Source organism: Macaca thibetana, chromosome 12 (genome assembly GCF_024542745.1).
Source record: "Macaca thibetana thibetana isolate TM-01 chromosome 12, ASM2454274v1, whole genome shotgun sequence".
Taxonomy (NCBI): domain Eukaryota; kingdom Metazoa; phylum Chordata; class Mammalia; order Primates; family Cercopithecidae; genus Macaca; species Macaca thibetana.
Genome location: NC_065589.1, coordinates 34,583,145 through 34,610,585, shown reverse-complemented (window position 1 = coordinate 34,610,585; position 27,441 = coordinate 34,583,145). Strand labels below are relative to the sequence as shown.

The 27,441-nt window shown below is 41.8% G+C and overlaps 1 protein-coding gene and 1 pseudogene across 4 annotated transcripts in view; both read right to left on the bottom strand.

Moving 5' to 3' along the window:
* PLEKHM3 (pleckstrin homology domain containing M3) overlaps positions 1 to 27,226 on the bottom strand; it is a 205,454-nt gene extending 178,228 nt beyond the window's left edge. Inside the window, exons 1-4 of one of the 4 annotated variants that reach the window (XM_050752639.1) lie at positions 26,592 to 27,226; positions 23,572 to 23,672; positions 20,430 to 20,648; positions 698 to 1,622 (exon numbers count right to left, since the gene is read on the bottom strand). In XM_050752639.1, the coding sequence (XP_050608596.1) occupies positions 698 to 1,307 (610 nt within the window). In that variant the 5' untranslated portion in view covers positions 1,308 to 1,622; positions 20,430 to 20,648; positions 23,572 to 23,672; positions 26,592 to 27,226. The remainder of the gene's footprint in view (positions 1 to 697; positions 1,623 to 20,429; positions 20,649 to 23,571; positions 23,673 to 26,591) is intronic. The other 3 variants (XM_050752640.1, XM_050752638.1, XM_050752641.1) reach the window with 3 other exon arrangements.
* Positions 19,598 to 19,696, bottom strand: LOC126933239 (uncharacterized; annotated as a pseudogene).
* Positions 27,227 to 27,441: the final 215 nt, after the last annotated feature.

The window sequence follows — 27,441 nt, the reverse complement described above, 5'->3', positions numbered from 1 at the left end:
GTCCTTCCAGATGTAGCTCAAGTTCCATGTCCCCTTGCAAGCCAAGCCCTTCCTGAGAAGCCCAACCCACAGTGTCTTCTCCTTCTGTCCTCTTACGGTCACTGCCACTCACTCTTATATGGACAGTAAAATGAAAGCCCCTCCCACACATTTCAATGGCCCATCTACTGTCTCTCATTACCAAGTACCTTCTTGAGTCTTTGCTGGTGTTGGATCCCCTCAGCTAGATGAAAAGTTCTTTAGGGCAGGGATTGTGTCTTCACACATCTTTAAATCCTTCCTAGCATACGCTCAGCCCAACGTACGATCTACTGTAAGAATAGGCAGTATCATACAATGTGCACAGGAAAATACTATTAATACATTAAGTATGACAGTATTCTGATTCTAACATACAAGATTAGAAAGGGAGAATTTACCATAATTGTCTTTTCACTGAATACCTCTTAGGAAGATACTAAGACTGTTGACTTGAGGTCTGGTAAAGTACATAAGAAAATGGAAGAGGGAGCTTAGATAAGCAAGGCCAGATGTGGATGCTGGAGCGTAAGGTTCTCGTGAGGCAGATTAAGAGAAACAAAGGAAAAATCAGCAATGATTCAGTAGAAGTCAGATATAAAAACATATAAGCTTATCTGAGTCACAGCCCCAAAAGAAAAAAAAAAAGGAAATAAACAAATAAAATTTAAAAACATACCGGTATTTCCTTGAGCATCTTCTATCTTATTTGGTGAGGGCAACAGAAAAGATGGCCTGGTGACGTGCGGGCCTTGAAGCGATGGCTGCTGCTGTTGCTGCTGCTGCAGAGGCGTGGTTTTGAGGACCACCCTCCAGTCCACTTGGGTAATATCTGATCGTGATCGAGCATGCCCTGGCTTGAAAGTTGAGGTCTCATCCAGTAAGTCATTTACAGAACGAGGCCGGTCCCTCCGACGCTGACAGATATTGAAAAAATTAAAGGTTGATGCTTCCTTTTGTTCCATCCAGGAAAGATTATCTGGGGTTGTCCCTCTCTGGACCATAAACTGTTCTTTGGCAGGGAAGACATTTTGAGCTTTGGTTTCTAAGAGCCTGCTCTTACAGTGGTCCCAAATCATGCCCCCCTTGCCCAGGGAGGTGACATTTCTCATAGCACCATTGTCTGTTATGTTACTGAGTACCTCATGCCCCACCAGTTCAGGGACTTCCTGGATCCCATAAACCTCTGCTTGCTGCACAGCCTTTTCTAGCTTACTATCCAAAGTACTAAAGAATTCCTCCGTAACTTCTAAGGCCGGGCTGATATCATCCACTTCCAAAGCTTCCATGTCACAGGCTCCAGGAGGCCTCAGCCTCCTAAGCTGGTTCCAGAAATGGCTTCATGAACATTCACCCAAGAGGGGTGCTTCAGCAATACAGCTATGGAAACAACTGGAAGAAACCTTCATTGGGCTTCCTGGAGCAGGCCAAACACAAAGGTGGTTGATGTTTTCCCAGTAATTAAAAGCATTTGCTACTAGCTAATGGACATTAACAGATGTATAGGGAGACCAAATGTTCCTTTGAGATTATTCTTCAGCAAGACCTCTGTGAAGACAACAGGAAGTACTTGTCAAAGCAACGCCATGCCAATCCTTGATTTCCTGGAAGAAAATAAACAGGATAACGTTGGCACATGGTTCATTGTATTCTACAGTACACAAATCTGCCGAATTGCTTTCCCACTTCTACATCCATCCGTTCTATGGCAGTCAAGCACAAAGGCAGACAACACCTACACAGAAGTGCCATTGTCAGGAATACATATCACTACCCGCTTTGGATAAAAACTTAAACGGAGCAGGGAGGAGCACTTGATAAGAGGAATTAAGGTCAATGGCTTTTACTCACACAGAGAAAATGCTTTGAGAGCATTTGTGAAAAGACTGCCCTGGCAAATCTCTGATATGCTGACCTAAAATAGTAAGCAAAAGAGACCAGGAATTCTGTGACTGGGACTGTATCGTAATCAGTCTAAAAGTCATAAACACCTGAGTCCTTTCACCAACTTTGAAGGCACTGATGATTTGCTGGGTTTAAAGGTGCCACAGGGAAGCAGAGAAGAAGGTTCTGCCCTTTTTTTAAATCCAAATGTGACTGTGCTTGTGCTTCTTAGACTTAGATTATATAATGCTTGATGATGACTCTGGACTTCAGAACTGCTCTGGCGTTCTTAGAGTTTCAGGCTCCAAACTCCCCGAGACTTCCAGGATCGGCCTCAGAGTATGGGTCCGGTCTGCAGGGTGTCTAAGAGCTTAAGGTGAAGTCACGGCCTGAGTGGCAGGCTTGAGTTCATCCTTTTCTCTCTACAGAACTCAAGTTCCAAACCTTACATCTCTACCTGGGCAGAAAGAATCCTACATAAGTAGTAACCCGCGCTTTCAAATACTAGATTACCAAGGCCGGGCCAAATTAGAGCAGACCTTGACAGTGATGCTGTCCAGTACAGTAGACAGCAGCCATTATGACCATTCAAATTTAAATTTAGTAAAATCAAAGTTCCTCAGTTACACTAGTCACATTTCAAGTGTCCAACTGTCACATATACCTTTGTACCTTTACCAAAAAAAAAAAAAAAAAAACCAAATAAAACAACTAGGCAAGGGCTTTTTAAATCCTTAACTACTTACAAGTAGGCAAAACTAGGCAACTAGCAACTCCATTATATATTGACATGGTTTGGCTGTGTCCCCACCCAAATCTCATCTTGAATTCCTACATGTTGTGGGAGGGACCCAGTGGGAGGTAATCAAATCATGGGGGCAGGTCTTTCCTGTGCTGTTATTGTGATAGTGAATAAGTCTCACGAGATCTGATAGTTTTAAAAGAGGAGTTTCCCTGCACAAGTTCTTCTCGTCTGCTGCCACATGACACATGCTTTTCACCTTCCACCATGATTGTGAGGCCTTCCCAGCCATGTGGAACTGTAAGTCCAATAAAACTCTTTCTTTTGTAAATTGCCCAGTCTAGGGGTATATCTTTATCAGCAGCGTGAAAACGGACTAATACATACATGTTGTCACAAATGTACATGGATGTGGTTTCTTTGTAAAAACTTCACAATTTTTATGATTAAATTCATTTTTTCCACTTAGGTCATTAAACCATTACATTTATATCAACAGCACCAATCTACTTAGCTTAACATATGTAAATTAAACTCATATATACAGACCTTTATTTTAGATGTATCAAGGAGGTTTGCAGTTCATAGGATCTCTATAGAACCTCCTGCAAAGTGATAATGACTATGAATTTGTCTACTTTTACATATTTTGATATTTATTATGTTAGTACTTCATGAAGCAAGGCATAGATTTATTTTTAGAACTATATACTAGTTATAAAACATTTCTAGCTGTAAACAGGGTTATTTTTTCTGAGTCTAAAGTTAAACCTTCAGTCTCTCCAACTGTGTAACAGGGTTTTAGTGCTTCTATAATTTTGAAACTTGGGATATTTTTCAATTTCATCTTGTATACCAGAGACAGAAATATACATAAATATAATAAATCTTAAAACTTTTCATTCTTTCCTTACTAAAAACTGAAACAAACATAAACAAAGTACAAGTTTCCCAATGTATAAGAGGCTCCAAGGTTCAGAGTATTAAGTTGTTCACTGAAGATTACTGATATTCCTTTTCTCATCCAATGTTTCAAATTCAGTCTTTACTCATGACAGAGAAAGTGTAAATAACCTTCAAAGTAATTGTTTCTTTCTCTTTTTTTTTGATTTATCGAACTATCTAGATATATTATTTTTTATGCTTCTGGCTTGGTATTTGCAGGCTGGTTAGAAGTATATAACAGGCCAGGTGCAGTGGCTCATGCCTGTAATCCCAGCACTCTGGGAGGCAGGCAGATCACTTGATCCACCAAGAGTTTGAGACCAGCCTGGCCAACATGGTGAAACCTCATCTCTACTAAAAATACAAAAATGAGCCAGTCATGGTGGTGTGCACCTGTAGTCCCAGCTACTCAGGAGGCTGAGGTGGGAGGATCATTTGAACCAGAGAGTCGGAGGTTGCAGCGAGCTGAGATCGCACAATTGCACTCCAGCCTGGGCAACAGAGCGAGACCCTGTCTCAAAGAAAAAAAAAAAAGAATGTATATAACCATTGTTGGCCATGCTGGTTGGTGGAATACTTCTAACCCACATGGTCTAAAGCCATAGACTGTTAGACAAGGAAACTGGCCTTTGGGATTATCTTTTCAACCTTAGTATTTCATAGAAGAAGCCACTGAGGCCCAAAGAAGGGAAGAGGATGTTCTTAAACATGCAGGCAAGTTTTCACCTCAGGGCCTTTGCATTTGCTGTTCCCCCAGACACCCCAACATGGACAACTCTCTCCTTAGCTAACTGTTCATATGACCCTCCCTGACCACCCTCTTTAAAATCATAATGCCCTTCTCTGCCCTAGACTCTTGATCTCCCTTACTCTGCTTTTGTTTAAATAAACTTTTCATTTTAAAACAGTTTTGTTTGTTTCTGTTTTTGTTTTGAGACGGAGTTTTGCTCTTTCACCCAGGCTAGAGTGAAGTGGCACAATCTCAGCTCACTGCAACCTCTAGCCCACCGCGTTCAAGCAATTCTCCTGCCTCGGCCTCCTGAGTAGTAGGGATTATAGGCGTCCGCCATCATGCCTGGCTAATTTTTTTATTTTTAGTAGCGACGGGGTTTCCCCATGTTGCCAGGCTGGTCTCGAACTCTTGAACTCTGGTGATCTGCCCGCCTTGGCCTCCCAAAGTGCTAGGATTACAGGGATGAGCCACCACTCCCGGTCAACAGTTATTTATATCTATAGAATTATTACAAAGATAATACACTCAGTTTCTATATACCCCATGCTCAGTTTCCTCTATGTAATATCTTACATTAGTATGATACATTTTTCACAATTAATGAACCAATATTGTTACATCATTATTAACTTAAGTTATACTTTCTTCAAAATTCTTCAAATTTCCCTAACGTCCTCTATCTATTCCAGGATCCTATACAAGATACCACATGACATTTAGTTGTCATGTTTCTTGGGCCTTGTCTTGGCTATGATAGTGTCTCAGACTTTACCTTTTTTTGATGTCTTTGACAGTTTTGAGGAGTACTAGTCAGGCATTTCATAGAATGTCCCTCATTTTGGATTTGTTTGATGTTTTTCTCATCACTAACCCAGGGCTATATGTTTTTGAAGTACCATTCTCATCATATAATATTAAGGATATATACTATGAACATGACTTACTACTGTTCACGTTAACCTTGATCACCTGTCTTGAGGTACCCTTTTTCCTTAAGCATTTACCATCTTCTAAGATACCATTTAATTGACTTATTTAACATTTAGTATTTCTCTCCACTAAAATACAAGCTCTACGAGTCCAGGAATTTGTGTTCATTGTGTTCACTAATGTACCCTCAATACATGGAATAGCGTTTGGAGCGCATGCACACACACACACGTACTAGACACGTGTTGAACAAATGTGTTGCTGTTGTGTTGCATAAGAGATAGCGCCTCATGACCTATCCACTTCTCCAAGTTAAAGTTCTTCACCAACACCCACCTGTTTCACGTGTCCATGTGAAGAGATCACCAAACTGGCTTTGTGTGAGCAACATGGCTGTTTATTTCACCTGGATGCAGGTGGGCTGAGCCCGAAAAAGGAGTCAGCAAAAGTGGTGGTATTATCCTGAGTTCTTACAGGTTTTGGGATAGGTGGTAGAGTTAAGAGCAATGTTTTGGGGACAGGGGGTGGATCTCACAAAGTATATTCTCAAGAGTGGGGAGAATTACAAAGAAACTTCTTAAGGGTGGGGGAGATTATAAAGAACCTTCTTAAGGGTGGGGGAGATTACAAAGTACATTGATCAGTTAAGGTGGGGCAGAAACAAATCACAATGGTGGAATGTCATCAGTTAAGCTATTTTCACTTCTGTGGATCTTCAGTTGCTTCAGGCCATCTTGATGTACACGTGCAGGTCGCTGGGGATATGATGGCTTAGCTTGGGCTCAGAGGCCTGACACCACCCACCTTGTTATTTTACTCCTCCATGCTTTTGTCCAAGCTGGGGAGCTTTTCCTAATTGCTCAGGCTCTCATAGCACCCTGGGTTTGCTACATTGTACTGAAATGATCAGCCAATCTCTCTAGATCCTACTCTAAACTCTGAGCTACTTGACTGCAGACACCATGCCCTTCTTACTTATCCTCCTATATACTCTCTGTCTTCATTCTTTTAGGCTCTGTCTTCCAACCTTACTCTCTGGAATTTCATCTTTTTCCTGAGCTCTATAGCTCTCAAATTCACTACAGTACAAGAGTCTGATGTCAAGTTTAATTTCTATAATTGAGTAGTTCTTACTAGCTTGCCTCATTTGGTTTTGAAATTAATCAAAATATAATAATACATTCAGATAGGTCAAAATATAAAGGGGACCTTCGTCTGACAAAGTGAAGGGAATAAGATCAGTATGTGGGGGCAGTGTGGTTTGCCTCAGTACAAAATTGGAAATCAGGAGCTAATTAGAACTGTGTTCTAAATCTGGCTCAACCACTCACTTGCTGGGTGGCCTCTAGCAAACCATTTAACCTCTGCATGCCTTACTCAGCTACCTGTACCCCACAGAGTTGCTAATATCAAATTGCTCTGCGTGTGGATCATTCACTAGGTAGCTGCTCCAACATGCCTTTACAAATGTAAACTGCTACATAATTATGGAGCACTCCACCGGACCTCACCCATTCAACAATCACGTGTTCCTCATCTCTCCCTGGAAGTCCAACAAAGGTCTGTCAGTCCAACAAAGGCAAAGTCAGCAACGAACTATTTATAATACGCTGCCTTTCAGCCAAACTCAGTGACCTATAGACATTTTATCTTATATTTGTATAGAATGCCCTTTCTGTAAGAAGCGGTATTTCCCCTATTTAACAGATTGAGAAATTGAGGAAATAAAAGAGCTCAACCCAAAGAATCCTATGCATGCGTCAAAACGAATCAGTGTATTGCTATTTTCTAACTAAGAAATCTGTTGTTTACATGATCGTTATGCAAGGCTAATGAACAGGATGAATACAGTAGTTCTCCCACACAGAGACAGAAGCACTTATGAGTAATAATTCTACACTGACTCACACAGAGATGCCGTGTCCTCCTGAGCTGGATGGTAAAAGCACTGACTTCCTCCTTCTTAGCTAAGTGACTCAGAATATTATGAGGGCCATATTATTTTAGAAGCAGCTGGACTGGGAAGAAAATTGCAATGGCAAAGATACCTAGGACAACTTATGTCTGTCCATCAATTTGCAAAAACAAGAGCCAAAGGTGATTACAAGGATGGTCCACATTGAGGGTGCTCACCTGGTCTTCACTTTGGTTTAAGGTTGTGGCTGACTGAGAATTTTTTAAGAGTTACATAATGTGAAGGATACACCACCAGAGGATCTGCCCCTAGTAATATGGCCTTTCTGGACCACAAGGCTACATGGTGATGTAAGGATGTGGATGGAGCACAGGCATGTCACAAGCAGCAGAAAAGGAAATGGTGCCAGGGTGGACCTCATAAAAAGAGCTCAGAAGGCTGTCAGATGAAACAGACAGCTAGAAACACAGATGGAATCCCATTTTCATAGGTTTGGAGAAAAACATTAAATGGCTACATTATATCTAAGTTTAAATGAAAGAGAAGACTATTGCCACAATACATAAAGAGCATACCATTAAAAAAATAATTTGGGCTGGAGGTGGTAGCTCACACCAGTAATCCCAGCATTTTGGGAGGCTGAGGCAGGAGGATAACTTGAGGCCAGGAGTTCAAGACCAGCCTAGGTAACACAGTGAGACCCTTTCTCTACAAACAAAAAATTAAAAATAGGCTGGGTGCGGTGGCTTATGCCTGTAATCCCAGCACTTTGGGAGGCCGAGGTGGGCAGATCACGAGGCCAGGAGATCGAGACCATCCTGGCTAACATGGTGAAACCCCGTCTCTACTAAAAACAGAAAAAACTAGCCGGGCGTGGCAGCAGGTACCTGTAGTCTTAGCTACTCGGGAGGCTGAGGCAGGAGAATGGCGTGAACCCGGGAGGCAGAGCCTGCAGTGAGCCAAGACTGAGCCACTGCACTCCAGCCTGGGTAATAGAGTGAGACTCTATCTCAAAAAAAAAAAAAAAAAAAAAAAAATTAAAAATTAGTCAGGTGTGGTGGCATGTGCCTGTAGTCCCAGCTACTCAGGGGGCTAAGGCAAGAGGATCCCTTGAGCCCAGGAGTTCAAGGTTGCAGTAAGCTGTGATTGAACTACTATGTGCCAGCCTGGGCGACAGAGTGAGACCCTGTCTCAAAATAAATAAATAAATAAAATGAAAATAATCTATATAATTTTTTTCCAGTTCTAAAAGTAATAAATACTTGTAGAAACTCTGGAAAATAGTGACAGACATGGAAAAGGAAATAAAAATCAGTCATGATCTCATAACTCAGTCAAAGTAAATCAATAGGTAAGTGTACTTTTGTCCAATATTTAATTGGAATCAAAAACTATATATACAGTTTGGGTACACTGTTTGTTTAAATGTATGCGCCAAAAAAATCAAATACCAGTAAATACTAATCTTGCCAAAAAAAAAAAAAAAAAAAATAGACAAAAAGAAATGTCCCAGGGAGTGCTGTGCCTACTTATATCTTATACCTTACAACCTGACACAAGACCCCACTCAATTGAACTTCTCTTCTATAGCTACCAAGGGACCTCCTTGTTACACAGCCATTAGTGTTTTCCAAAGTCCTTAACCTCCTTGTGCTGTTAACCAGTCCCTTCTTAAGTTTCTTCCCAGGGTACTACATTCACTGAAGTTTTCTTCTCATTTCTACCCACTTAGTCTCCATCTTCTTCCTTCCCTTCCTGGTCTCATCAAATGGGGGCGTTGTCTGAGTTTCTTCTCTGGCTAGAGCTACATGATGTTCTCCTTAAATCAATTTATCCACATGTGTAACTCCAATAACTTCTTCTACATGCATGCTGTTTAAATTTCCACCTTCAGTCTCAATCTCAGAATTGAATTCTGGTCCTATGTTCCCAGCTATTTGTAAGACATTTCCACCTGGCTTACTAAGCTCCATTTGTCTAAAATTATACTCATTTATTTATTCAATAAGTATTTGCTGAGTGCCTACTATGGGCTGGACACTGTGCTGGGCACCAGGGAAACCCTTCGATGAAGCTCCCATTGGCAATAAGGTTCAACTCTTTAACCTGACATTCTAGGCCTTTCACAATCTTGGGCTAGTTTGCCATTCCAACTTTCTATTTCAATTCACACACTCTTTACCTCCAAACTGAACGCTATTGCTCAAATGTTATGCTTTTCCAGTTATTTCAGGAAAGGTTTACAGTTATCTCTGAAATACCCTCTTCCCACCTCAACCTACTGAAATTCTATTCTTCAAGGCCCAGCTCAAATGCCACCACTTCCGCAAGCTTTTTTGGGTCCCTGATCCAAAATGGTCTGTTCTTTCTTTAAACTGCCACAGAATATCTTTGGTACCTCCCCCATAACATATACTGCATGCTGCATGTTCCCTCTCAAATGACAATGATGACAATAATTACAAGTTATCAAAAGCTTATTTTGTGCCAGGTAGTTGCTTGGTATTTCATATCTCTAAGCCCCAAAATGTATAATGTGAGTACTATCACCCTCATTTTACAAATGAGGAAGCTCAATTATATCAAGTAAACTGCCTGATATCAAGTAACACTACTACCTACTGGACTTAGAGGAACCTGAAAGCAGCAATTCTGCCCTCTTCCATTTGTATAACTCTCATTGGGCATAGAATTGTGGTTAGTACACAGCGGGTACTCAGTAAGCATTTGTTGAATGAATAACTGAATAAACAGTATATTTTTAAGCCACTAACATCTGTAAGTATATATACCACTCTAGTTTCCTGGCAAAATTATATTTGAATTCCTTATAGGCTCGTTTCAGTAAAATTTGACATATTTTCCAAAACGTTATGTTGAACTCAAACTTTTACATTTTTTTCTTGGTAGAAAAGGCTCCCTAGCTATTAAAACCTGGGCTTAAAAATAACATGGCAAAGATCAGGTAGCAAAAACCTCACTCAGACCTTTTATAGAAACCAAAGCACCTTTGCATTACTTAGGAATTGTCCTGTGAACCACTACAATATCAGCAACTTGGCTGGGTTCATTTTCCAACAACTTAGAGCTCAAGCTCTTTACAACACCAGTGATGAGATGTTCCCTTTGAAATAGCCCCAACAATCCACTTAAAGCATTTTTCAGCACATCTCTGCACATGTTTATTGTTTGCCACCTGCAAAATCATTGAGACATTTGCTGCCTCAGAAACCTAACTAAATATAAGCATGGCACTTTAAATCTCAGATTGCTTTGCGACTGAAGGCAGCAGTGTTACTGCACCTTTATGTCAAATTGGAAAGCCAAAGCTTCTGGCTGGGAAGCCCATTTTCATAAAAACCACCAGAGATCCAGTATGTCCTGCTCTTAGAAACAAAGCAGGAGGACACAAACTTCAGTTATGAAATGTCTACAAATGCAGACTTGACGTTTTCCATCTCCCTTTGCCTCCATGGCAGAGAACATTGACTAGAAAACAAAGGAACCACTTGAATTAGCTTTATCTTGGGACTGAGAGGAAGAAGGCAAAAACTTCCAAGATAAAAACCATATCAGCCTCCAACTGCAACAGGAGTAACTGGTGAGGTACAAGTAGGTACCATCAGAGCCAAGCCAGCTAGTGTGGCTGACTGCAACAGTGAATGTAACAACAAAGAAGTACAGTGAGACCAAATATGCAAGATACCCAAAAAGGGCTGGGGAAATAGACTTAAAGATGTCATCAGTTTATATAACTATTTAGAATCTTCTACTTGAGCCTGCGTAATAGAGGTTGTGTTTCTAAATTCAATACAGGACTGTGTTTATCTAATTATCTCACAAACCTCCTAAAACTGAGGTAATCTCAGGAAAAAATCACTTGGTTTTTACAGAAAATAATCATTTTTCACATGCATGGTTTAGAATAAAGCTTATAAAGTGCTTGATAACAAATGGCCAACACACATATGAAAAAATGCTCAACATCACTAATGATCAGGGAAATGCAAATCAAAACCATAATGTGATAACACCTTACTCCTGCCAAGAATGGCCATAATCAAAAAATAAAAAAAAAAAATAGATGTTGGCGTGGATGTAGTGAAAAGGGAATACTTCTACACTGCTGGTGGGAATGTAAGCTAGTACAACCACCATGGAAAACAGTGGGAGATTCCTTTAAGAACTAAAAGTAGAACTACAATCTGACCCAGCAATCCCACTACTGGGTATCTACCCAGAGGAAAAGACGTCATTATACGAAAAACACACTTGCACATGCATGTTTATCGTAGCACAATTTGCAGCTGCAAAAATGTGGAGCCAACCCAAATGCCCATCAATCAACGAATAGAAAGAAACTGTGAGATATCTATATATATAATCTATATATATAGATACATATAGATATAAATATATGTATATGATGGACTACTACTCAGCCATAAAAAGGAAACAATGGCATTTGCAGCAACCTGGAGGGGTTTGGAGTCTACTATTCTAAGTGAAGTAATTCAGGAATGAAAAACCAAACATCACATGTTCTCACTCATAAATGGGAGCTAAGCTATGCGGAGTCAAAGGCATAAGAATGAGAAAATAGACTTTGGGGACTTAGGGGGAAAGGGTGGGGAGGGGGTGAGGAATAAAAGACTACAAATCCGGTTCAGTGTATACTGCCTGGGGGATGGGTGCACCAAAATCTCACAAGTCACCACTAAAGAACTTAGTAACTAAATATCACCTGTTCCCCACAAACTTACGGAAATGAAAAAAAAATTTTTAAGTGCTTGATAAACTTCATTTTTCTTTTTTTTTCTTTTTTTTTGAGACAGTTTCACTCTTGTTGCCCAGGCTGGAGTGCAATGGTGTGATCTCGGCTTACCACAACCTCCGCCTCCTAGGTTCAAGTGATTGTCCTGCTCAGCCTCCCGAGTAACTGGCATTACAGGTGGCCACCACCACGCCTGGCTAATTTTTTGTATTTTTAGTAGAGACAGGGTTTCATCATTTTGGCCAGGCTGGTCTCGAATTCCTGACCTCAGGTGATCCACCCACCTCGGCCTCCCAAAGTGCCGGGATTACAGGGGTGAGCCACCGCAACTGGCCTTCTTAATAACTTCTTAATAAACACTTGTAGTAATCTCAAAAAAGAGAGGTGAGTAAAGTACTGGCACTATTTTAAAGATGATGAAAGAGAACCCAAGATGATTCATTTATTGTCAATTGTGTTCCCGAAGAGAAGAAAATGAAGTTCCTCAAATTCTTGTCTAATTACTGAGTCCTTTGGGCCACCCAAGTTCAATTACATTTTAAATCACCTTAAATCACACAGGGGCCCTGATGTTGGTAGAAGGACCATAAACAAGGAGTGAGTAGGCTGAATCCAACCCCTGAGCTACTCAGACTACGTATTGAGTTTGTTCAGTGTGAGAGAAGTGTGGCAATAGGAAGAACATAAATTTATAACACCAGGAAAGGGTCATGTCCCCACACTGCCTTCTAAGCTAACTGACATCCAGCAAGTCAGGCTGACTCAGGGCTTCTGTGCCCTTCTTATCTGCAAAATGGAAGTCCTGCCAATGCCTGCTGCCTTCTACCTGAGAAAGCAGAGAAGCACAATATGGACAAAGCATGTGAAAGTTCTTTATTAACTCTAAAACAATGACTATTCCTATTAGTTAGCTGATTTCTAACCACATAACCATTTATCCTCAACAAGCATTTATAGAGGACAGACCAAGTACCCAAACACTATGTGAGATATTAGAGACACAAAACACAGCTCCTGCTCTTGAAGAGCTAAATAGCTAGTGGAGAGTGAGACACAAAACCAAGTATAAAAAGCACTTCAACAGAAGTATACAAAACGTGTTATATAAGCACAAATAAGGAATCATTACTAACTAAGGGACAATAAAGATTCTTACAAGTAACAGAACACAATTAAATGACAATGATAGATATACAGAGATTACTTTAGTCGAAAGAAATTAGAAACAAAGGAAACAAAAACATACAACAAAACCAATCATACCTGCTCCAGAAATCATGCTGCAGGCCAGGCATGGTGGCTCATGCCTATAATCCCAGCACTTTGGGAGGCCAAGGCAGGCGGATCAAGAGGTCAGGAGTTCCAGACCAGCCTGGCCAACATAACGAAACCCCATCTCTACTAAAAGTACAAAAATTAGCTGGGCATGGTGGCATGCACCTGTAGTCCCAGTTACTGAGGAGGCTGAGGCAGGAGAATTGCTTGAACCCGGGAGGCGGAAGTTGTGGTGAGCCGAGATCATGCCACTGCACTCCAGCCTGGGCAACAGAGCAAGACTCCGTCTCAAAAAGAAAAAAAAAAACAAAACAAAAGAAATCATGCTGCTTCTGGCATGAAGCTGTCAGCCTACAATAACAACCTCAAAGGTTCCACTAAAGAGTGAGCACTATGTGAACTAACCACACGCGGAAGGCAAGCATGCAAAGGCCTTCTTCACAAGCTGTTCAAGTCGTTCTGACCCACAGACACATTCTTGTCCAATAGAAGGCCTTTGCTGGGTGGTGAGGATGTCATGGCAAATGAATAATTCCCTCACTTCCTGTTGACTTTAACTCTTTTGGTCACTGCAGCTCACCAGCAGAAGGGAGAATACTTACAACTTTAACCTTCAAAAAACAACCAGCTTATGGCTTAGCACACACTCACAAAACCAGTTTCCATGGGCATTCAGAGTAAATGTATGAGAGAAGTAATTAGTTGATTTATTTTCTGTCTCTGCTGAACTCGAACCTGCTAAAAAGTAAGCCTAGGTCTTTGTTAACTGGCATCCCAAGAGTACTAGACCAATGGTAAGATCTAAGCAAAAAGGTGACTCACCTCTTGTTTGAAAGGGCAGACATACTCAGCAGTGATGGGCTGCATCTATGACCTCTCCCTCCCTTTTGGACTTAATCTGTGACAACAACCTTGGCTACCAATCAGCCTCTTAACTAATTTAGTCAGGAAACAAGCAAGGCTGGCAAAGGCAGACAAAACACTGTCTCTGACCCTCAAAGATAAGCACAAGATAAGGCAAAATAACAGAATGAGTCTCTGTCATTTAACTATGTACAAATTGAAGGACAGAAAAATCTCTGCCCATCACACAGGACAGAAGAAAACCGCATAAGGTATGAAGGATAAGAATAGTAGGAACTGGCCAGGTGCAGTGGCTCACGCCTTTAATCCCAGTACTTTGGGAGGACGAGGCAGGCGGATCACCTGAGGTCAGGAGTTTGAGACCAGCCTGGTCAACATGGTGAAACCCCGTCTCTACTAAAAATACAAAAATTAGCTGGCCCTGGTGGCAGGCGTCTGTAATCCTAGCTACTCGGGAGGCTGAGGCAGGAGAATCACTTGAACCCGGGAGGCGGAGGTTGCAGTGGGCTAAGATTGCACCACTGCACTCTGGCCTGGGCCACAGAGTAAGACTCCATCTCAAAAAAAAAAAAAAAAGAGTAGTAGGAACTATGTTTTCATTCCCCTAATCTGGGTTTACATTAAAACAGTTTCTGAATTTCTTTTATTAGGGACTATTACCGTTAGCATGGCATAGATTTTATCAAACAATGTGTGAACATTCTGGAGTTGAATTCTGGAGCTCTGATTGATCCATACTTCTTGGATTGTTTTGCTCTGACATCAGGATGATAGGCATATGATAGCTGGGAATAAATAGCTGGATCAGGCACTGCTATGGCTATGCTAAACTCTTTAAACATGTCCTGCAGAGGACTCCTTCAATGTGGATGGACACATTTTAAAGGTTGAATGATGTATTTGATAAAATGTTTAACAACAAAATATAGTTCTTATAAGCCCTAATCTAAGACCAAGATTAAAAAGTTATAGCTAATATTTATTGCATACTTACTAAAGTACTTACTACTTAACATATGTTAAGCCCTCTACTGCATTATGTTGTTAAATCCTCACAACCACCCTATTAGAAAGCTGCTATTATTACTACTTTACAGATAAGGAAACTGAGATTTAAAAAGATGAAGTTACTTGTCTAGGAAAATATGGTCAGTGAGTAGAAACAAGACTCTAAGATACACACACAGCCCCATATGACAATTCAGAGCAAATTAATTACCCTGGGATATGGCTAAAATTTTAGTACATGAACATGGTGCTTCAAATTTTAATGTCAAATGCCAGCAACTATATTATTTATTTCCAAATATGTTTCTTAATCCCATGACCCAGAGAGTTAATTGCTAAATATCACATTTACACCTGGGGAAGTAGTTTATACTTAATTTAAAAAAAAAAAATCACCTCTATAATACTTCTATGTTATTATTATAAGTTCTCTAAGGGAATGGTAGAAGACAGGTTCCTGAACAAACACAGTAAAAAGCTGTTCTCTAAATAGCTAACCTCAATTGTCTTAGTGACCTTGGACACATTACTTGGAATGTTTGCAAGGGTATAATAACTGTGACTTCATTTAGGCAAAACAAGTGCTTCTGCAAATGTTTACATGGTCCTAATTGCCCAAACCTTTTACTAGTGTTTCCCTGCGACATCATTTTTCATTTAGCCAATAAATAGAAACACTTGTAAAAATGTTTGCTTAAAACAACCTGCAAACAAATGTTTCTGTCAAAAGAATTAAAAGAAATATTTCAAATTAGATGTTACGATCAATAATTCAAACATATTTTGATGATTAAGGCATACTGAAATAAATTGCTGACCAGGCACAGTGGCTCATGCCTGTAATCCCAGCACTTTGGGAGGCCAAGGCAGGCAGATCACCTGAAGTCAGGAGTTCAAGACCAGCCTGGCCAAAATGGAGAAACCCCGTCTCTACTAAAAATACAAAAATTAGTTGGCTGTGATGGTGGGTGCCTGTAATCCCAGCTACTCAGGAGGCTGAGGCAGGAGAATCTCTAGAACCCATGAGGCAGAGGTTGCAGTGAGCCGAGATCACGCCATTGCACTCTAGCCTGGGGGACAGGGAGAGACTCCATCTCAAAATAAATAAATAAATAAATAAAATAAATAAACTGCCTCCTTCTAAAACTAACTTGACTTTTTTTGGGGGGACAGGCAAATATCAATGTATGTGGGGTTCAAACAAAATAACAAAATTGACCCACAACCTTCTGTCTTGTTTCTATAATCTACTAAAAGATGATATGCTGGCTGGGTGTGGTGGTTCACACCTATAATCCCAGCACTTTGGGAGGCAGTGGCAGGTGGATTTCCTGAGCTCAGGAGTTCGAGATCAGCCTGGGGAACAGGGTGAAACCCTGTCTCTATCCAAAATACAAAAACCTAGCCAGGCATGGTGGTGTATGGCAGTGGTCCCAGCTACTCAGGAGGCTGAGGTGGGAGGACTGCAGGAGCTTGGGAAGCAGAGATTGCAGTGAGCCGAGATCGAGCCACTGTACTCCAACCTGGGTGACAGAGTGAGACCCTGTTTAAAATACATATATATATATATATGCCCTGGTTTCATATTACCATACTACCATGAAAATACAGAGGCCATAGCTAACCTTTCAGCGTAGGGCAACCACTTTTGAACCACAATATTTGGAATTAGCCAATCTGGGCCTCAACTTTCTATGTATCATTATGAGAAGTTTGATTCTGGACAAGCGACTTGAATCTGAATTTCAGTTACTCTGTATCCATGGGGGACTGGTTCCAGGACCCCCTCAGATACTAAAATCCACAGATGCTCAAGTCCCTTATAGAAAATTGTGTAATATTTGCATACAACCTACGCACATCCTCCCGTAAGTCATCTCTAGGTTACTTACAATATCTATTACAGTGCCTACACATCCTCTCATCTGGTGGAGTCAATGTGGTATTCAGCATTTAGCAAACTCAAGTTTTGCCTTTTAGATCTTTGTGGAATTTTTTTTTCCTAATATTTTTGATCCATGGTTGGCTGAATCTGCAGATGTGGAACCCACAGATGCAGGGGGCCAACTGTAATTTGTCTGTGATGTAGGGCAAATAAGGATACCTCTCTCACCTTTTTCAGAGTGCAAATCAAATAACATAATGTAGTGTTTTATGAACTCCAAAGCAGTGTACAGGATGCCCATCAGTTGTCTGATACCAACGAAAAGGTCACCACATTCTCTTTGATCTCCATTATAAATCAACGAACTGGTGGAGGGAGTGGCGACAGCACTCGGTTTAGGAAGCTTCGAAATAAGGTTTTAATCTACTCAAGGTTCCTCCAGCATTTTCAAGGCAGTAGGAGTTGCTGTGCATCAGCTTTTCTGGTGGTCTTGGAAAGGACGGATTCAGTGGCGCAAGTGTTGCAGTGTTGCATAAAAATTCAAAAGGAGTATCTCTTCTCAAAAAAGTAAAAAACGAATAAAACCCATCTTTGCCGCCCAAGTTTCCCCACAGCTAGGTTATTTTCCCCTTCCTCTCTTTTTTTTTTTTGTAAGTTTCTTGAAGAAACTTGTTCTTTATACTTTCTGACTCCATTTCTCATTGCCCATTCATTCTCCCCTCAAGAAGCAGTCTGATTCTGCCCCAGCTGAAACTTCACAGGAAAAGGTCACCAATGATTTTCTTTTTGCTAAACCCTAAAGACTTTTCACTCAGCATCTGACCTAACCACACAGCAGTATTTGACCTACTGAACACCCACTCCTTGCACTCTCTCATGAATTCACGGATGCTCTCTCCTGATATTTCTCCAACTCTGGAGGCTCCTCCCACTACCTTCTATGGGCTCCCCTTCCTATGCCCATATTGTACATGTGGGTATTCCCGTTTTGCCCATAACCCTCTTATCTGGTTCCTCGTCTGCCCTCCCTGAGTGATCTTCATCCTGTGGCTTCAGCTGCAATTTACGTGGCAGACAAGAAACATATTACCCTCCGGCCAGGCACAGTGGTTCACGCCTGTAATCCCAGCCCTTTGGGAGGCCGAGGCAGGTGGATCACGAGGTCAAGAGATCGAGATGATCCTGGCCAACATGGTGAAACCTCGTCTCTACCAAAAATACAAAAATTAGCTGGGGGTGGTGGCACGCGCCTGTAGTCCCAGCTACTCGAAAGGCTGAGGCAGGAGAATTGCTTGAACCTGGAAGGCGGAAGTTGCAGTGAGCCGAGATCACGCCACTGCACTCCAGCCTGGCGACAGAGCAAGACTCTGTCCCAAAAAGAAAAACAAAAAAAAGAAACACATTACTCTCATGCTCTAGACCTGCATATGCAACACTGAACTCATCTTCTCTCAAAACTGTCCCTCCTCTCAGCATTCACCATAGAGTAAAGGACATATCCTCTGTTGCCAAAAGATAAACATCATTCTTGATCCTTCTGGCTCCCTCACCTGCAATCACTCCAAATCAGCAAGTCATATGAATTCTCATCTACAGCATTGGCCACATCTACCCATTTCTCTGTCTCCACTGCCTTCATTCAATCACCACCTTCCAATCTTCTTCCCTTCAGTCTTACCCTCCTCTAATCCATTCACCACACTGCAACCAAAATGTTCTTTCCAAAATTAAAACCTATTGCCATTTGGATAAACTACACACATCTTAACATTACCTGAAAGAGTTTATGGCCACCTACCTTCTTGGCCTTATCTCTTTAATTTCTCTCTCTATCCCTACCCTCACCCCACACCCACTCCCACCTCACCCCCACTCTATATCTACCTATAAAGAATTTATACAGGCCAGGAGCAGTAGCTGATGCCCGTAATCCCAGCACTTTCAGCTGTGATTGTGCCACTGCATCTCAAAAAAAAAAAAAAAAAGATTTATAGAAACTGGAACCAGGTGCGGTGCCTCACACCTGTAATCCCGGCACTTTGGGAGGCCAAGATGGGAGGATTGCTGGAGGCTAGGGGTTCAAGACCATCCTGAGCAACATAGTGAGACCCTATCTCTACAAAAAAATTTTTAAAAGTTAACTAGGCATGGGGGTGTGAACCTACAGTCCCAGCTACGCAGTAGGCTGAGGTAGGAGGATCGCTTGGGCTCAGGAGTTTGAGGCTGCAGTGAGCTATGATCACGCCACTGCACGCCAGCTTGGGCAATAGAATAAGACCTTGTCTGAAAACAAAACCAAACCTGGAATTTTCCACATGCTTTCTTACCTATCTTGTTTCCTCTGCCTGGAACACTGTTTTCCACCACCATCACCCTCATCTTCTTTATCACCAGTCCCCTCCTTACCTCCCACACACACACAAACAATCTGGCTAAGTGTAATTCAGCTGTCCGGTCCTTGATGAGGAATCACATCTCTCCTGACCTCCAGGTCCATTTTGAATGGCCTCTTATATGCTACCACAGCACCCAGATTTCCTCCACTATTATGCATCTCAAGCTAGTTTTTTTAACTTTATAATTTTTTACCATTGGTATAAACCATACACATCTTAACATTACCCAAAAGCGCTCTTCACAGATTTGCACGTCATCCCTGCACAGAAGCCATGCTAATCTCTGTGTTGTTCCAGTTTTAAGGTATGTGCTGCCGAAGTGAGCACACAAGTTATTTTCAAATGGCTTGTTTACTGTTGGTCTCCCCCACTAGACTGTAAACTTCATGAAGGCATGGACTGTGCCTGTCTTGTTCATTCCTACCTCCAAGTACTGTGCCATGGCACAAAACAAGTGCTCAATCCTTACATGATGAATCAACAAATCAATGAATCCCTGAAGGTGGAAGAGAAGCTGTTCTGGAAAAGTGATAGTGCTGGTAAACGTGGATCAAGAACATGTAGGAGGAGATCATTCAGCTAATTTCCTGGAACAAAAAATCTGCTAGTTATATATCTGATGTTTCTAACCTATAACACATGTTTTTTGTTCTGTGACTGAAAAATCAACATTTATATAATCACCCCGACAGAATACAAGGTGAAGTGGATATTTAACAATTTCCCAGTTATATAAGTATTCACAGGTAAACTGGATAATGCCAGATAGAACAGCTTTAGTTTGTACTGAATTATAAACTGGTTACACTAGGCAGGAGAACTGGATAAATAAATCTCTACCATGGTCACAAATGTGGCATATCATATGATTGGGGGATTCTATTTGAACCACATAACTCAAATGAACAATTAATGAGTGTATGAAAACCAAACAAAATGTTAATGAAAACAGCATGCCTGCCATCTTAATGCAATGGCCTCCATATTTTGACTTTGGCTTTTGCTCATAACTCATACTGTCATCAAGATTAATTACTTATGGAACAAATAAAACTTTTACCTTGTCAGCACGAAGGCAAATTATGCATGTTTTTCAATGTCTGGAATGATCCACAGTAGCCAATGAAACAGAGCAAACATAACGCATGGAATTTATTGCTGGTGGTCATTTTTATCACACTGTCACTCAGCACTGAGTTCTCTGAATTAATTGGCTTGCGTCAGAAACTCCAAGCTAGGATGTAGTTCAGTTCCTTATGAATCAAATGCCAAATGTACTCTAAAAGGAGAAAGCAAGAAGAAAAAAGCAACTCCTTGCTATCTAGATATCCCTGCAGACTTTTTCTTTTAAGGGCTTAACATTTGCTGAAGCAAATCAGCATTTGGCCAGCAACCGATGGGGCCACAGACACTCTCTGTACTTTTCTAGGGGTGTTGGGGGACAGGGTGACGTGAAATAGGATAGGATGACAATGGGAAAATAAAAGTAACAGCAGCAGTAGCTTGGTGCTGCTGGTAACTGTCTAGAGATAAAGAATCCTAAAAAACCTGCCCAATCTAACCTTCTCCAAGTTCCCATTAAAGTCAGGTCTTTTGAAACCAGTAATTAAATTAGTACCTGTCTACCTGCCTACTTTTTATATATGTAAATGAATGACTTCAAGTATTTTTTTTTTTTTTTTTGAGACGGAGTCTCGCTCTGTCGCCCAGGCTGGAGTGCAGTGGCCGGATCTCAGCTCACTGCAAGCTCCCGCCTCCCAGGTTCATGCCATTCTCCTGCCTCAGCCTCCCGAGTGGCTGGGATTACAGGTGCCCGCCACCTTGCCCGGCTAGTTTTTTGTATTTTTTAGTGGAGACAGGGTTTCACCATGTTAGCCAGGATGGTCTCGATCTCCTGACCTCGTGATCCGCCCGTCTCGGCCTCCCAAAGTGCTGGGATTACAGGCTTGAGCCACCGCGCCCAGCCGACTTCAAGTCTTAAGCAAAGGCTATATACAAGATTAAACTGTAATAGAGTATGTCAAGTATCTCATAAATATTCAGTAAATATTAGCCTTGGATGTTTTTTAATGAAGACGTTACTGGGCTAGGGCCAGCTTGGTTTTCCTAATCAGGCACCATTTTTTTCCGTAAATGGTTACATATTCTTCACAGTTGTTTTCCACTAGTATAATTAACCTGAGTCCTTAGCCCAAAACCTACATCCGTCAATCTATAAGAAAACAAAATACTTTTAATGAACACTCAGCTATGTGCCTACTTTTTCTATTATTTCTATGTGACATTCAGTGATCCTTCTACCATGAAACTTTCACTTATTACCCTACTGAGAAATAAGTTTCCAACTTTATTTTCAATCTTTTCAATAATAATGTTTTCTATATCTTGTTTTCTTTAAAAAATCACTTTCTGCCACATACTTATCTATGGGTTTTATTATCTCCAGTATTTGACTGTATAGTGTTTTATGGTCATTGTATTCCCCACAATGTAGAGACTTAACAGCTTTTAAAATAATGTTTATTGAGTTCTGTGATTATAAATAAGTACTACATGTTCATTGCTTGTCATTTTGAAAATATGGAAGAGAATAAAGGGCAAAATAAACAACGCCTATTCACCCTCCACTGGAAAAAAAGCACTGCCCCATTGTGGCCCTTTCAGCCCTTACGTAGATTTTGTTTTTTTAAACATAATTCAGAGCTTACTATAGATACGCATTTTTTCCCAACTAGCAATCATTTCCACAACTAGCAAACACCTTTCCACACTTTTAAACTTCATTAAGAAATCCTTGGCTGAGCGTGGTGGCTCATGCCTGTAATCCCAACACTTTGGGAGGCCGAGGCGGGCGGATCACAAGGTCAGGAGTTCAAGACCAGCATGACCAACATGGTGAAACCCCGTCTCTACTAAAGAATACAAAAATTAGCCGGGTGCGGTGGCTCAAGCCTGTAATCCCAGTACTTTGGGAGGCCGAGGCGGGTGGATCACGAAGTCAGGAGATCGAGACCATCCTGGCTAACATGGTGAAACCCCGTCTCTACTAAAAATACAAAAAAAAAACTAGCCGGGCGGGGTGGTGGCGGGCGCCTGTAGTCCCAGCTACTCGGAGGCTGAGGCAGGAGATGGCGAATGGCGTAAACCCAGGAGGCGGAGCTTGCAGTGAGCCGAGATCGGGCCACTGCACTCCAGCCTGGGTGACACAGTGAGACTCCGTCTCAAAAAAAAAAAAAAAAGAATACAAAAATTAGCCGGGTGTGGTGGCACACGCCTGTAATCCCAGCTACTTAGGAGGCTGAGGCAGGAGAATCACTTGAACCCGGGAGGCAGAGGTTGCAGTGAGCCAAGATTGCACCACTGCACTCCAGCCTGGGTGACAGACTGAGACTCTGTCTCAAAAAAAAAAAAAAAGAAAGAAAGAAATCCTTTTGGCCGGGCGTGGTGGCTCACACCTGTAATCCCAGCACTTTGGGAGGCCAAGGCAGGTGGATCACGAGGTCAGGAGATCGAGACCATCCTGTGAATGGTGAAACCCCATCGCCACTAAAAATACAAAAAATTAGCCAGGCGTGGTGGCGGGTGCCTGTAGTCCCAGCTACTCGGGAGGCTGAGGCGGGAGAATGGCGTGAACCCGGGAGGCAGAGCTTGCAGTGAGCCAAGATCGCGCCACTGCACTCCAGCCTGGGCGACACAGCGAGACTCCGTCTCAAAAAAATAAAAATTAAAAAAAAAATCCTTTTTAGTGTCTATATAACACTGTATCTATTGATGACACCATAATTTGTTCCCCTGTTTTGGGGCATTCAGGTTATTACACATGTTTTTTTCTAAATAAAGTTATATTGAGCATCTTTGAACATTAACTTTTAAAATATTTCTGAAAAATTCCTTTGGATGGACTCTAGAAGTGGAATTAACTGGGTCAAAAGGTAGGAGCATCATTGAGGCTTTTCATACATTCAGCAATGAGCTGTTTGGAAAGGTTACAGCAATTGTGCATCCCTCCTAGCATTTGCGAGTGTCTGCTGCGCTGCACACTAATTGGTGTGGAGGAGTTTTGAAAATTTATGTTAATTTGAGATTTGGAAAAAATGATACTTTGCTATTGTTTCAATTTTTCTTTCTGTATTAGTTTTCTATGGTTGCATAACAAATTTCTACAAACTTAAGTAGCTTAAAACACCTATTTATTTTCTCACAGTTCTGAAGGTCAGAAGCCTGGATGGGCTTGGCTGGGTTTTCTGCTCAGATTCTCTCCCACAAGGCTGAAATCAAGGTAGTGGCCAGGCTGGGTTCTTATCTATTAATAGAAACTCAGGTAAATAATCCAGTTATAAGCTTATTGGAATTGTTGACATAATCTAGGTCATTGTGGCCTATGTCAGAGGTCCCCATTTTTTTCTATGCTGGTTGTTGCTGGGGCCACCCTCACCAACTTTAGGCCTCCAGTACTCCTCGAGGCTGCCCAAATTCCCTCTCAACAGTTCCCCTCCACCTTCGAAGCCGCAACACAGCATGTTGAGTCCTCCTGCTTTAAGTCTCTCCAATTTCCCAGACAGAGAAAGCTCTCAACTTTCATGGGCTCCTGTGATTAGATTAGACCCACCCAGAAAATCGCACCATTTTAAATTCAACTGTGCCACATAACATAATCAAGAAAGTGGCATCTTATTATATGCACAGGTTTCACAGATTACAGAGAGCAATTTTAGTAGAGAGGCATTTTTAGAATTCTGCCTGCCACAGAGTCTTAGGTGTTGTTTCTTATCATTTGTTTGTGTTCTTTATAATTAAATCTCAATGACACAAATCTACTAAAAAAGTGAATCTTACTGATGACTGCAGAAGCTGCATTTCCATAATGGCAAAGGCAACTAACTGTGAATGGGACTGCAGCATGCTAATAAAATTTTGAAAACATAAGTTTGCTAACACTGGTATTTAAAAGTTTTAAACTGTTGTAAAATACGTATAATATGAAATTTACCATATTAACCTTTTTTTTTTTTTTTTTAAAGACATGGTCTTGCTCTGTTGCCCAGGCTGGTGTGCAGTGGCGTAATCATACCTCACTTAACCTCCAACTCTTGGGTTCAAGCAATGCCCCTGCCTCAGCCTCCCAAAGCACTGGAATTACAGGCCTGAGCCATCATACCCAGCCCCATCTTAACCATTTTTAAGTGTACAGTTCAGTATTGTTAAGTACATTCACACTGTTGTGCAGCCAATTTCCAGAACTTTTCATTTTGCAAAACTGAAACTCTATACCCATTAAACCAGGGGTCCCCAACCCCCATGCCTGCAGACTAGTACTGGTCCATGGCCTGTTAGGAACTGGGCGACACGGCAGCTGAGCAATGGACCAGCCACACATTACCGTCTGAGCTCCGCCTCCTAACAGATAGGCAGCAGCATTAGATTCTTTTGCAAACCTTATTGTGAACTGTGCATGTGAGGGATCTAGGTTGCACACTCCTTATGAGGATCTAATGCCTAATGATCTGAGGTGGAACAGTTTCATCCCGAAACTATCCTCCCTCTACTCCCCGACCCCACGCCACCCCCTCTGTGGAAAAATGGTCTTCTGGTCCCTGGTGCCTAAAAGGCTGGGGACCGCAGCACTAAACAACAAATCCTCCATTGCCTCCCTCCCTCCAGGCCCTGGTAATCACCATTCCATTTTCAACACTGGCATATTTTTATTTTATATATTTATTAACAAACATGTATATAGCAATTACTATATGCCAGGTACTGTTCTAAGCCTTGAGCTCAGGAGTTCAAGACCAGCCTGGACAACATGGCAAAACCCTGCCTCTACCAAATGTACAAAAGTTAGCCAGCTGTGGTGGCGTGTGCCTATGGTTCCAGCCACACGGGAGGCTGAGGTGGGAGGATCGCTTGAGTCCAGGAAATCGAGACTGCAGTGAGCCATGATGATGCCACTGTACTCCAGCCTGAGTGACAGAGTAAGACCCTGTCTCAAAATAAAATAAAATAAAATAACAATAATAAAAACCCTAATGAGGTCAATACTGTTATTATTCCCATTCTACAGATCAGGAAACAGAAGAGCTAAGTAAACTGCCCAAGATTACACAACTAGGAAGTGACCAAGCAAGAATTCAAACTGAAGGAGTCTGGCTTTATAGTTTTTGCTATAAACCATGACAGTGTAAAAATATTCACTGTAAGGAAAAACTCATCAGGAATTAGTATCATTTCTTTTATGTATATCTATCTATTGTAGGTGCAATTTAACTTAATATTCATCTCCTGTCTAAAAGACTATGTGACCAAGGTTACAAATGTCAATTGACATTTTTAGAGACTATATATATATATATAGCCCAGCTTTTGTTAAGGCATTTTCTTGAAGTCAGTCAAACAAAAAGTGCCTTGTATTTTAAGTATGCCAATTATAATTTACATGTAGTATTTTATAATAAAATACTTTATAAATACAAATCACAACTCACTACGATTACTTAAATTAAAATACAAAGAAAAAAAATCCAGCTGTTTCTCTCTGGTCCCTTCCAAGGAAGAAAAAAGGAGAGAAATAAACTTCTAAATAAGTTTACAACAGCATGGCTCAATCTCAGCTTAACCTGGTAAATTCAAATTTGTCTTGCTTTGCAAGGTGTACATCCAGACCAGTCTCAATTTGTCATCCAAATATATATCTCAGTAGTAACTTATTTTTATTTAAGGGATGGGTGTGAGATTTCCTTCTCTTGATTTTTTAGCTTAATAATTCTTTCCTACAAGATCAAACCATGCTTGTCATCAGTCATGTGGTGTCATTTACTATACGTTAAAAACGGACAGAGTCGACAGAAAGAACAATCGTTTTCTGGAAGCCCCAGTCTGATGTAGGTTAAAAGCTCTGCTGGGGTTTGGTTTTATAATCCCCAGGAGGGGATAGCAGGGGTACTAATAACGCACTCAACGAGATCACGTACTATTTCAACTACTTTCTCCTCCTATTATATACCTGATTCACAAAAACAAGCAGACAATGCATCATGTAATCTCCCGTCACCCATTAGCCATTGCAATGTGGTACAATCTCCAGCACGAAATAAAAACCTGGGCATGGGAGAAACAGCAAAATCACCGCTACCCCGGGAGCTGCTCAGATATTTACAATGCTGTCGTCTCCACCCCATCCCCCAAACCGGCCGGCCAGGCAGCACAGAAGCAGACGGATGCTCACCCGGGCGCCGGCTGCTACTCTCCCTTCACCTGCGGGGCCTGCAGTCCGCTGCTGGCGGGGGCTTGGCTCCCGCAGCCCGCCGCCCGCCTCTCGGTGACAGCCAGCCCAGCCGCTGACCATCCCGGCCCGGCTCTGTTTACAAGCGGCTTCTCGCGGTTCCACTCTGAAATGCTTCCGCCGGCGGCCCGGGCAGCCAGAGCCGGACACACAAGGTTCCAGGCTGCGAGGACGTGTCTTTCCTGCCCGAGGGACCGGGCAGCTCGGCCGGGCCTGACCGCACCCACCAGGCCTTCTTATTTCTTTGCTTTCTTATGTACAGTTCCTCTCGTACACATTGTGAAAGCAATGGCGTGCGTCGCGGAGCCTCCTCACTGCTCCACCCAACGCCAAAATGGGTGTTTGCGATTGGAAAATGTCACTTAGAACATGTCAGGGTCGGGCTGGTTTTTAGCATCTTCCTTGTCTAAGGGAATTAATTACTCAAAGAAATAAGTTATTTCCAAAAGTGGGACTATTAGAACCTGGAGATTGCTTCTCATTTCCGGTTTTGGGGCTGCAGTGAAAATCCGTTTTCACCGTCCTTTCCTACGCAGGTTGAAAAGGGGTGGTTTTGAGGTGAGGTCTTCACCCCCACTTGCGGATTCCCAGCAAAATAGAGTGTGCATGTGTGTGCACACGGGCAGGACTGTTGAGTAAGACCACCCACACCCCACCCACCGTGACTGTGGTCGCTTTGCAGGGATATGCTGGTCTGATTGGACAGACCTTCCTTGCAGTTTCCTGTCTGTTTTCCATCATAGCACACTTCTTAGCCATTTTCTCACTGTATAAGTACACATTTATATATTTT